At 42.9% G+C, this 12,470-nt stretch overlaps 1 protein-coding gene across 2 annotated transcripts in view; it reads left to right on the top strand.

The window, feature by feature from the left end:
• Positions 1-12,470, top strand: part of mcoln1b (mucolipin TRP cation channel 1b) — a 68,555-nt gene that overhangs the window by 40,506 nt on the left and 15,579 nt on the right. For both annotated transcript variants that reach the window (XM_061885413.1, XM_061885411.1), the window contains exons 9-11: positions 3,281-3,430; positions 10,608-10,709; positions 10,820-10,942. In XM_061885413.1, the coding sequence (XP_061741397.1) occupies positions 3,281-3,430; positions 10,608-10,709; positions 10,820-10,942 (375 nt within the window). The remainder of the gene's footprint in view (positions 1-3,280; positions 3,431-10,607; positions 10,710-10,819; positions 10,943-12,470) is intronic.

Below are 12,470 nucleotides of genomic sequence, written 5' to 3'. Positions count from 1 at the left end.
TATCCCCAGGTGCATGTCTTTGGAGGTGGGAGGAAGCCGGAGTACCCGGAGGGAACCCACGCATTCACAGCGAGGACATGCAAACTCCACACAGAAAGATCCCGAGCCCGGGATTGAACCCCAGATTACCCAGGACCTTCGTATTGTGAGGCAGACGCACTAACCCCTCTGCCACTGTGAAGCCCAATAGCGATAACGTTCTTCCTAAATACAGTACAATAGTTTTAGCAACATTTTATTCAACAAAACATGTATATATATATATGTATATATATATATATATATATATATATATATATATATATATATATATATATATATATATATATATATATATATATATATATATATATATATAGGTATATGTGTGTGTGTATGTATATCTACCTATCTCTATGTGTATATATATACATGTGTGTGTGTATGTGTATATATATATATATATATATATATATATATATCTGTGGCGGTCCGCTCCCTGTACGACCAGTGTCAGAGCTTGGTCGTACACATTTCGTACACATTAAGTCGGACACATTTCCAGTGAGGGTTGGACTCAGCCAAGGCTGCCCTTTTTTCACAGATTCTGTTCATAACTTTTATGGACAGAATTTCTGGGCGCAGTCAAGGCGTTGAGGGGTTCCGGTTTTGTGGCCGCGGGATTAGGTCTCTGCTTTTTGCAGATGATGTGGTCCTGATGGCTTCATCTTGCCAGGATTTTCAGCTCTCACTGGATCGGTTCGCAGCCGAGTGTGAAGCAACCGGAATGAGAATCAGCACCTCCAAGTCTGAGTCCATGGTTCTCGCCCGGAAAAGGGTGGAGTGCCATCTCCGGGTTGGGGAAGAGACCCTGTTTCAAGTGGAGGAGTTCAAGTACCTAGGAGTCTTGTTCACGAGTGGAGGAAGAGTGGATCGTGAGATCGACAGGCGGATCGGTGCGGCGTCTTCAGTAATGCGGACGTTTTACCGATCCGTTGTGGTGAAGAAGGAGCTGAGCCGGAAGGTAAAGCTCTCAATTTACCAGTCGGTCTACGTTCCCATCCTCACCTATGGTCATGAGCTTTGGGTCATGACCGATAGGATAAGATCACGGGTACAATCGGCCGAAATTAGTTTCTTCCGCCGTGTGGCGGGGCTCTCCCTTAGAGATAGGGTGAGGAGCTCTGCCATCCGGGAGGAACTCAAAGTAAAGCCGCTGCTCCTCCACATCAAGAGGAGCCAGATGAGGTGGTTCGGGCATCTGGTCAGGATGCCACCCGAACGCCTCCCGAGGGAGGTGTTTAGGGCACGTCCAACCGGTAGAAGGCCACGGGGAAGACCCAGGACACGTTGGGAAGACTATGTCTCCCGGCTGGCCTGGGATTGCCTCGGGATCCCCCGGAAGAACTAGACGAAGTGGCTGGGGAGAGGGAAGTGTGGGCTTCCCTGCTTAGGCTGCTGCCCCCGCGACCCGACCTCGGATAAGCGGAAGAAGATGGATGGATGGATATATATATATATATATGTGTATATATATATATATATATATATATATCAATATGTATATATATATATATTTGTATATATATATACATACACACATATATATATGTATATATATGTGTGTGTATGTATGTGTGTATTATATGCCAATGGTGTCCAAAGTGCCACCTGGGGGTTGTTTTATTGCTTTTAAGAATAGAAAACATTCATTATTATGAAATATCTGACACTAATTTGACAAATAGCTTAGTGTTGTGGATTAGTTTTTTCATCTTCAACGTATTAAAGTGGCTCCTTTCATTGCATGGAGACGGTCTAAAAAGGTCATGCAGGATGCCATTCATCAGAATGGACAAAAAAAGCGGTCAGACTGTAGATTTACATGGAAAATCTGCAATCCCCAGCATTCTGAAAATCATAAACTCACACTCCAAAAGACAAAAGAAGACGGGGAAAGACGACTCCAATGGACCGTTTCCTTGGTGAGGGAAAAAAAACAAAAAACAAGCAAAAAGGTCAAGGACACGCGAGACAGGAAGCGGGCGTGTCAATGTTCAAGTCTTTTTATGAACATTAATGCAGCAGGAAATCCCCATCCATCCATTTTCTACCGCTTAATCCCTTTTGGAGTCGCGGGGAGGCACTGGCGCCTATCTCAGCTACAATCGGGCGGAAGGCGGGGTACGCCCTGGACAAGTCGCCACCTCATCGCAGGGCCAACACAGATAGACAAACAACATTCACACTCACATTCACACACTAGGGCCAATTTAGTGTTGCCAATCAACCTATCCCCAGGTGCATGTCTTTGGAGGTGGGAGGAAGCCGAAGTACTCGGAGGGAACCCACGCATTCACGGGGAGAACATGCAAACTCCACACAGAAAGATCCCGAGCCTGGATTTGAACCCAGGACTGCAGGAACTTCGCAAACACGCCCTAACCCATCTGCCACCGTGAAGCCCGCAGCAGGAAATATTTAGGAAAAATATATTTTGCCGATTTTTGAATTATATTTATATAGCGCTTTTCTCTAGTGACTCAAACTGCTTTTACATAGTGAAACCCAATATCTAAGTAACATTTAAACCAGTGTGGGTGGCACTGGGAGCAGGTGGGTAAAGCGTCTTGCCCAAGGACACAACGGCAGTAACTAGGATGGCGGAAGCGGGAATCGAACCTGGAACCCTCAAGTTGCATGCAAGGCCACTTCACCAACCGAGCTATACCGCTCCAAGTATTTGACAAGTATTTTGAATTTTAAAATTTTCAATAGCTTTATGAATGTACCTGAATGTATGTATCGACTCTGTACGGCTCTTGTACTTTGTATCACAACAGTTCATGTCTGTGCAGATACACCCATTTGTTTACATTCAGGTGCGCTAGCTTGCTGTTAGCGGTGAGCTATCGTATCGTCTGTCAGTGTGTGGTAAAGCATTATTTAGCTATTCCTCGTCCTGCAGTGATAATGCTACTTGTAAGAAACTTACTTCATTTGTCGCTATGATTAGTGATGTAGAAGTATCTAAACACTGCCGAGCACCTCTTGCCGGGTGGCACTTTAGTGTAGTTTTGTTTTTAAAAACAAAATGCGTCCATTCTCCGACGTGCTTTTTCGTGTTCGTAAAAAAAAAATAAAAAAATTCAAAAGCAATACAGTACCCTTTTTAATGAATTAATACAGCTGTACATTATTAGGACCGGTATACCTTACAACCCACGCGGGGACATATGAATCCTTTCCCCGCTGCACCTCCAGGTTTGTTTCTCACATAGTGAACTTTCTTTGTACGTAGGAATACGGACAGTTTTTCCAGAGCAGACTGGGCCGTGGCGTGAGCTGGGGCGACAGAATGGAGTTCATCAACGGCTGGTACATTCTGCTCATCGTGAGCGACATGTTCACCATCGTCGGCAGCTTCATCAAGATTGGGATCGAGTCCAAGGTAATTTTTTATTGTTTTTTTCTTATTTTGAGATATCCTGATCAAGTGGCGGTCTGTGCGTTTCCCACCTAGGCCTTCAGTGCTACTTCTACTTAGTCCGACTCAATAAATACCTCTCTAATTTCCATAATTTATGTCATCACATGACCACGGTGGGAGAAATACTACACAGAAACACCTTTACGCACCACTGTACATTGAAACACATCAACGGTTTACAAAACAAGCTATTTTTTGGGCGCATTTAAAAAAAAACAAAAAACTTTTTTTTCCATTTATTTATTTATTTCAGGCAATGACATAAAAAAGTACAAACTTGATAACACATAATAATATAAATTAATATAGTGCAAAAGGTAATGTATAGTATGTAATGCATGCATCAGCAATTAAACTATATCTTATGAGGAAGCAGTGGTCCGTCAGGACATAACCAGAAATTATGATCATAATTTAAGACGGAAGTCATTTTTAATTGACTTTCTCTAAATATCTAAAAGTATTCCTATTCTCTTCACGTCATATTATGTTCCTTCCAGTGCTGTTGTTTTTAGGTTGGAGTTTTTATCCAATCAGAATTCAGCTAACTTATGTTGCCATGCTGTACCAAATCTGCCCGGGGCTTTCAGAATCAACAATGTCTGTGCACTGTAAGTGAACAGGCACATACAGTTGATAGATAATTGCCATAGCCAATCAGATTAAAAGTTGTTGTCAGTAAGGCCTTCTAGCTGGCCTCACCTTGAACGTGACATTTACGCGTCCCGTGATTGGATACTCACTGGTTTGAGCCGCGGCGGTGCTATACAGATCAACAGAGCCACACCCAGGTCCGTTAGCGGATGAATTTGAGAACACATACAGTTGATAGACAGTTGCGATATCCAATCAGATCACAAGTTGTTTTGTCAGTAGCCTATCTAGGTAGCCTGGTGTTAACGAGACTGTGATTGGATACTCACTTGTCATTCGAAAGTGAGTATCCAATCAGAAGTTCCTGTTTACTAAAGCAGGAAGTGTTGCGCCATAGCCGACATTCAAGTTTTTAACCCACAAAGAAGGAGAACAAAACGTTTATTAGGTGGCAGATATACATTTGCAAGGCCATTTTCAAGAAGGATATTTAAAGAGAAACTACATCTTGTGAGACAATGTCGGCGATGAAATGGGGAAATTCCCGCCACTTCCACTGTAATCAAGCGACTACGAGCATTACCACTGACTTATACTAGGAATTTGTCTTATGCTGCACGATTGCACCAAGAAAAATTCCTAGTTTGTGAACCCGTTCTCAAACAATGGCAATAAAAAACTATTGCAATTATGATTCTGATTCGTATACGGCGTCGAATGGGTGCTACAAATTGTGAGTTTAAATATTTTATTTTGTTATTTTTTTCACGTTTAATATCCGTCCATTGTCTGCCGCTTATCCGAGGTCGGGTCGCGGGGGCAGCAGCCTAAGCAGGGAAGCCCAGACTTCCCTCTCCCCAGCCACTTCGTCCAGCTCTTCCCGGGGGATCCCGAGGCGTTCCCAGGCCAGCCGGGAGACATAATTGGACGTGCCCTAAACACCTCCCTGGGGAGGCGTTCGGGTGGCACGTTTAATGTTTTTTACAATTTTAATTTTGACAGCACCACATAAGATATATTTTAATTGCTGATGCGGGTTTATTTATTTTCAAATGCGCCAGAAAATAATCAGTTTTGTACATTTTTGATGTGTTTTAATGAACAGTGCTGCGTAAATGTGTTCTAGTATAGTATTTCTCCGGTATTCACGGCCACTCCGGAGAGTATGGTGAGGTATTGTGTCTGTCGTTCTTTCATCGTTAGTGGTCACAGCTCCTCATATGGCTGAGCAATCCTAAAACAGGGTTGCTCCATCATAGATGTCGCTGCCGGGAAGTGACTTCATCCCATTGAGCGACCCATGACATCTGCCGCCAATCGTGCAGAATTGTGACTAGGCTCTACCAGGAGTAGCATCCCTGTTCCACTTGCCATGCCACCATTGCCGGTTGGACTTTTCAACACCACCAAAACATACATGCAAAGACACCTGGTTTGCGCGTGATTGATTATTGTGAAGAAGCCCCTGTGCAAGGGCTGATCCGCACTCTTGACAGTGTGAGGGTTGACACAGTGGCATACCGAAATAAGACGACTGTGCCGCCGGCGGGATATTGTGCGTAGAAATATCAAGCGCCCTTCCGAAACTGCAGTCAGGGAGGTTTCTGTCAGGGATCTCACCTTTAGACTTTGGTTTAAAAGCCCGTCCCACAAGGCAGCGACTTTTGAGATGGACTCTGCAAGCTATTTAACTCATAGCTGCGACCCTGACAGGTGCTACCACCCCGGGTCAGGGTTGACCTGGGAGCAATGATGACTGAGGGGTAACTCCACCTTCCCCCAAACTCCACAACTCTCGAACTAGACTTCATGCATCCATCGGCGGTTGTACTTTTCTACACCACCAAAACATACATGCATAGACACATGGTTTGCGTGTGATTGATTATTGTGAAGAAGCCCCTGCGTTAGGTGTGATCCCCACTCTTGACAATGTGAGGGTTGACTCAGTGGCATACCGAAGACAACTGTGCCGCCCGCACACCACTGCAGCTGATGGCCAGCCGGATATTCTGCGTAGAAATATCAAACGCCCTTCCAAAACTGCGGTCTGGGAGGTTTCTGTCAGGGATCTCATCTATAGCCTTTGATTTAAAAGCCTGTCTCGCAAGGCAGCGGGAGGCAGAGACTTTTGAGGCGGGCTCTGCAAGCTGTTTAACTCATAGCTGCTACCACCTCGGGTCAGAATGGACCAGGGAGCAATGATGACTGAAGGGTAATTCCACCTTCCCCAAATCTCCAGAACTCCCGAACTGGAATTCATGCATCCATCGCCGGCTGGAATTTTCAACACCACTAAAACATACATACAGTACATAGACACCTGGTTTGTGTGTGATTGATTATTGTGAAGAAGCCCCTGCGCAAGGGCTGATCCGCACTCTTGACAGTGTGAGGGTTGACACAGTGGCATACCGAAGATGACTGTGCCGCTCGCACACCGCCGCAACAGATGGCCGGTGGGATATTGTGCGTAGAAATATCAAGTGCCCTTCCGAAATTGCGGTCCGGGAGGTTTCTCTCAGGGATCTCACCTTTAGAGTTTGGTTTAAAAGCCTGTCCCGCAAGGCATCGGGCTCTGCAAGCTATTTAACTCATAGCTGGGACCCTGACAGGTGCTACCACCCCGGGTCAGGGGAGACCTGGGAGCAATTATGACTGAGGGGTAACTCCACCTTCCCCAGAACTCCCAAACTGAGGTTCATGCATCCATTGCCGGTTGGACTTTTCAAGACCTCCAAAACATACATGCATAGACACCTGGTTTGTGCGTAAACTCCAGAACTCCCGAACTGGAGCCTCATCACCGGTTGCAGTTTTGAGTCATACCCAGGACATAATCTCCAGTAATGGTCATGTGGTGACATAAATGATGGTATTTTGAGAAGTAATCATTGAAGTCAGACATCGCTTAAGGCCTTGGTGGGAAACGCACGGCCCGCCACTGCTATGTGGTACTGTCAAAACAAAAATACCGTATTTCCTTGAATTGCCGCAGGGCTTATAGTATGCGTCTGCCTTGAATTACTGCCGGATCAAACTCACTTCCCAAAATAATTAGCGCATGCTTAGTATTACCGTCTGGTCAAACTCGTGACGTCACGAGTGACACTTCCCCTGTCATTATTTTCAAAATGGAGGAGGCTGATTTCAATACCGGTAATTTGAAATCGCATAAAGGGAATAGGATTAAGAGCTATTCAGTAGGATTTAAGGTCCAAGCTTACATCACACTCAAATTTTTACTGCATTCCTTTGGTAAGTGCCGAAGTGAGAAGAGGTCTTAAAATAATTAGCGCATGCTTACTTTTACCGCATGCCTTTGGTAAGCGCAGGAGTGAGAAGAGGTTTTAAATTAATTAGCGCCCTGGCGGCAATTAAAGGAAATACGGTAATTGTAAACACATATTAAACATGAAAAAAAGCAAACAATTTGTATCGCCCATCCGACCAGGGCTACTGCTCGTGGACGGTTGATTCAAGTGTAAGGGGCGGGCATTTCCCCTTTTCACAGCCGGTACAGCTTAGCTAGATTCCGGGTGCAGCATTGCAAATATATACACTGTATCTGCCACCGTATCAACCTTTTGTTCTCCTTCCTTGTGGGTTAAAACACTGATTTCTCTGCTAGCTCCGGTGCCACTTCCTGTTTCTGCAAACCACAACTTGTGATTGGATACTCACTTGGGAATGACAAGTGAGTATCCAATCACAGTCATGTATAACCTAACCATGGGCTACGGTCAACAACTCGTGATCTGATTGGCTATCGTAACTTTGTAATAACTGAATGTCCTCGTTCGTTTACACCGCACACCCGCCGATAATGTTGGGTCAGAAGGCAGAATCCTTGCAGCGGTGGCAACTAGCTAGCTGAATTCTGATTGGATAAAAGCTCTAACGTAAAACAAGCAACACTGGAGCCTTTATCAGACTCCAGCGTTATCACACACAGGCCCCAATGTGGCCCCAATGTGGCCCCGATGTGGCCTTGATGTTATTTGCATGCGCACTTCGATAAAACAAAGGAAGTTGACCGGGAGGAGGTTTTGCCACTACTACAAAATAAAGTGGCAACAGCTTAAAATGTTTAGTTTTTTATGTGAACATAAATAAAAGTAATATAAGGTATACATTTATTTGGGAGGGCTCTAATCTTTTACTAGCTGTTAAATATAAATAACGCGGACATCAGCGTGGATCTACGTTAGCTTTATTTTTTAACTCACTTACCTGTGATGAGGTGGTGACTTGTCCAGGGTGTACGCGCCCACCACCCGAATGCAGCTGAGATAGGCTCCAGCGACACCAAAAGCGACAAGCTGTAGAAATTGGATGGATGGATGGACGTAAACAACTTACACAGTGTACGTAACATGTAAACAAATAAACCACAGCACCAGTTTCGGTCCTTCAACAATTGCTTTTTCTTTGGAATCAAAATATATATGTTCATATTTTACATATAGACTATTATTTGTGCACTATTGACAAGTGATGCACTGAAAATTTAGTCGTCATTAATGCTGAAAGGTACATACAGGTTTTGGAGCAACACATGTTGCCATTCAAGCAACGTTATAATGGACGCCCCTGTTTATTTCAGCAATACAACTTAAAACCCCTTGTTACAACAGCGTGGCTTCGTAGTAAAATAGTGTGGGTCCTTCATAGTAAAAGAGTGTGGGTACTAGACTGGCCATTGCAAATGTGTAGCGCATTATGAAGCTTAAAATACCACAACGGAGACTTTCGGACTGTTGAACAACTTAAACTGTACATCAAGCAAGAATGGGAAAGAATTACGCCTAAAAAGCTTCCAAAATGGGTCTCCTTGGTTCCCAAACGTTTACTGAGTCTTGTTAAAAGGAATCAAAATATATATTACATATAGACTATTATGTGTGCACTATTGACAAGTGATGCACTGGAAATTTGGTCGTCGTAAATACAATTTGCTCACCGAAACCATTCATGCCATTTATGTCCTACCCGCCCAAATCTGACGAATCAGGTCACATTACGTTTAGACTGTAATCACATTTGAAAAGATCAGAATCCAATCTGATTCACGACTACCTCCTGATGCTAAAATATTCGATTTGAAGCACTTTGGAGCGTTTAGACCCAAAAAAATCCGATCTGTGTCACTTGAGGACCAAAAAAATCTGATTTGGTGTGCAGTGTAAACAGGGCCAGTTTCCTATTTGGCGTGATCGAAAAGTTCGCAAATCGAAAAGTTTACAAATATGGTTTAGAACTAGCACAGGGTTCGGCAACCAAAAACATTGAAAGAGCCATATTGGACCAAAAATACAAAAAATAAATCTGTCTAAAGCTGTAAAAGTTATATAAGTGTTATAATGAAGGCAAAACATGACGTAAGTGTCCATATTAGCTATAATAGCCTACTATCAAAATGACTATGTGTCGCAAGCTGACAGAAATGTTGAAATTTACATTAGAAACCATTAGTAAATCAAAGGCTACTCAGAGGGTGAGAAAACTCCTGGAAATTACTGACTTTTAATGGCCAAAGGTGTAGATGTGTGTGTCCAAGTTAAAGGAAATGGCAGGCTGTCTTCTAATAATGGATTTATTACAGTCTTTGGCAAGCTAGGTAATGTTTGCTGTGGTCTGGAACAACATGGCACACAACCAACTATCTGAAATGCAGATGAAACATACAAAACAAAATTATATACAAAGAGGATAAAAGTAAAGGAAATTACATGAACTCAAATATACCTACAAATGAGGTATAATGATGCAATATGTACATACAACTAGCCTAAATAGCATTTTAGCATCGGTTAGCTTGCAGTCATGCACTGACCAAATATGCCTGATTAGCACTCCAACAACAAAGCGCTCCTTTGGGCATTCACGCACAGTATAAAACATTTGGCGGACAAAATGATACAAGGAAGGAGTGGAAGATATTACATGTAAACTGTTGCGTCACAGTCGACACTATGGTGAGTTCAAGAACTGCCGAAATTAGTAGGACAAAACGATGTTGACCAAATACTTTCAACAGTGAAGCATACACACCACCATGTGGGCTTTCTAATGATTGGGAAGGTTTGTCATGTTTGTCCTCAAACAAAGAACATACTAAAACAAACAAAAAAAAATGTTCCCCCCATCTTTTTCCATTTTCAATCCTTTTAAAAAAAATTCTCCAGGTACCCACTAGGCGGCACTAAAGAGCCGTTGCTGAAACTTCAAACTAGCAAATACTAGCAAATTTAACAAAAGATGTGGTATAAAAAGTTAAAGTACTAATGATTGTCACACACACAGACTAGGTGTAGCGAAAATATTCTCTGCATTTGTTCCATCCCCCTTGGGAGGTGAGGGGAGCACTGGGCAGCAGCGGTGGCCGCGCCCGGGAATCATTTTTGGTGATTTAACCCCCAATTCCAACCCTTGATGCTGAGTGCCAAGCAGGGATAAAAGTGTATTACTATTATTACTAATAGTACAAGATGCCACTTTAAGATAGTCTTGTTGTTTGTTAAATCTTTGTGTTTTGATACAGAATCTATCATCCTACGACGTGTGTTCCATCCTGCTGGGAACGTCCACTTTGTTGGTATGGCTGGGAGTCATCCGTTATCTCAGCTTCTTTCAGAAATACAACGTAAGACATGCACGCACAAAACAATACAAGCCTTTAATCTTTTTTTTCTGCTTTTAATTTGAAGGAGGTGTATCATTTCGTCCTTTCCTCCCTCTCTATTTCTGACCCAGATCTTGATCGTGACACTCCGAGCTGCTTTCCCCAATGTCATCCGCTTCTGCTGCTGCGCGGCCGCCATATATTTGGGATACTGCTTCTGTGGCTGGATTGTACTGGGCCCGTATCATACCAAGGTAGTGCACACCATTTTGGACACCTTAGAGTAGCCTCATTTTCAAAACAACCTTTAATTATTCATCCTGTCGGATTCAAGCTTATTTAAAATATGTACAAGGGTAACTTAGACATCTGTGAAGGCACCATTAATGCTGAAAGGTACATACAGGTTTTGGAGTAACATATGTTGCCATCCAAGCAACGTTATCATGGACGCCCCTGCTTATTTCAGCAAGACAATGCTTCGTAGGAAAAGGTGCGGGTACTAGACTGGCTTGCCTTTAGTCCAGACCTGTCTCCCATTGAAAATGTGTGGCGCAATATGAAGCCTAAAATACCACAACAGAGACTGTTGAACAACTTAAGCTGTACATCAAGCAAGAATAGGAAATAATTCCACCTGAAAAGTTTCAAAAATTGGTCTCCTCAGTTCCCAAACATTTACTGAGTGTTGTTAAAGGGAAAGGCCATGTAACACAGTGGTAAAAATGTCCCTGTGACAACTTTTTGCAATGTTTTGCTGCCATTAAATTATAAGTTAATGATTATTTGCAAAAAAAATTAAAAATTCTCAGTTGGAATATTAAATATCTTGTCTTTGCAGTCTAGCAGTCTATTCAATAGCATGAAAGCTAAAAATGATTTGCAAATCATTGTATTACATTTTTATTTACGAATTTTACAACTTGCCAACTTCACTGGTTTTGGGTTTTGTATAATGGGGATCCAGTACATTTTTTAAGCCCCTGAACAGACTGGGATAAGACCCGTTTCTATCTTTCTGGGGTTACTCAGGGTTCCATTTCAGGCCCTGTTTTATTTCTAATTCATGTCAACGATTAAAAAATATATAATTGTAAGAATGTACATGTTTGCAGAAGATATCTGTCTTTTAATATCACAGTCAAATCCTTGGTCGCTTCACAAAAGAATAAAATGACAAATTTTCCAATACTTCTGGTTGGTTTAAAGTTAATTAATCGTCACTTGATATTAGGAAAAAAAAAAGTATTTTTGGTAGGAAAAACTATAACACACATTTTAGGAGGTATTGTTGATGAACAATTAACAACATACTGAACTTGTCTCAGGCAAGATGATGAAATTGATCTGTATTTTGAGCAAAGTTCATGATTTTATTGTTCTTGTACAGGGTTTCTATGAGTCATTAAAAGTCATTAAATGAAGTTTATGAAAATAAAGGTCTTAAATGGCATTAAAAAGCATTACATTTGAGGTCCAACAAAACAACTTCCATCCATCTTCCTCCGTTTAAACGAGGTCGGGTCGCGGGGGCAGCAGCCTAAGCACGGAAACCCAGACTTCCCTCTCCCCAACCACCTCGTCCAGCTCTTCCCGGAGGATCAAGAGGCGTTCCCAGGCAAGCTGGAAAACATAGTCTCCCCAACCTGTCCTGGGTCTTCCTTGTGGGCTCCTGCCGGCCGGACGTTCCCTAAACACCTCCCCGGAGGCCTCCAGGGGACATCCCGATCCTGATGCCACCTCATCTGGCTCCTGTCGATGTGGAGGAGCAGCGGCTTTACT

This window comes from Nerophis ophidion, linkage group LG23 (assembly GCF_033978795.1).
Source record: "Nerophis ophidion isolate RoL-2023_Sa linkage group LG23, RoL_Noph_v1.0, whole genome shotgun sequence".
NCBI classification, from domain to species: Eukaryota; Metazoa; Chordata; class Actinopteri; order Syngnathiformes; family Syngnathidae; genus Nerophis; species Nerophis ophidion.
The sequence above is the reverse complement of the archived record's forward strand: the minus strand, read 5'-3'. Positions and strand labels throughout refer to the sequence as shown.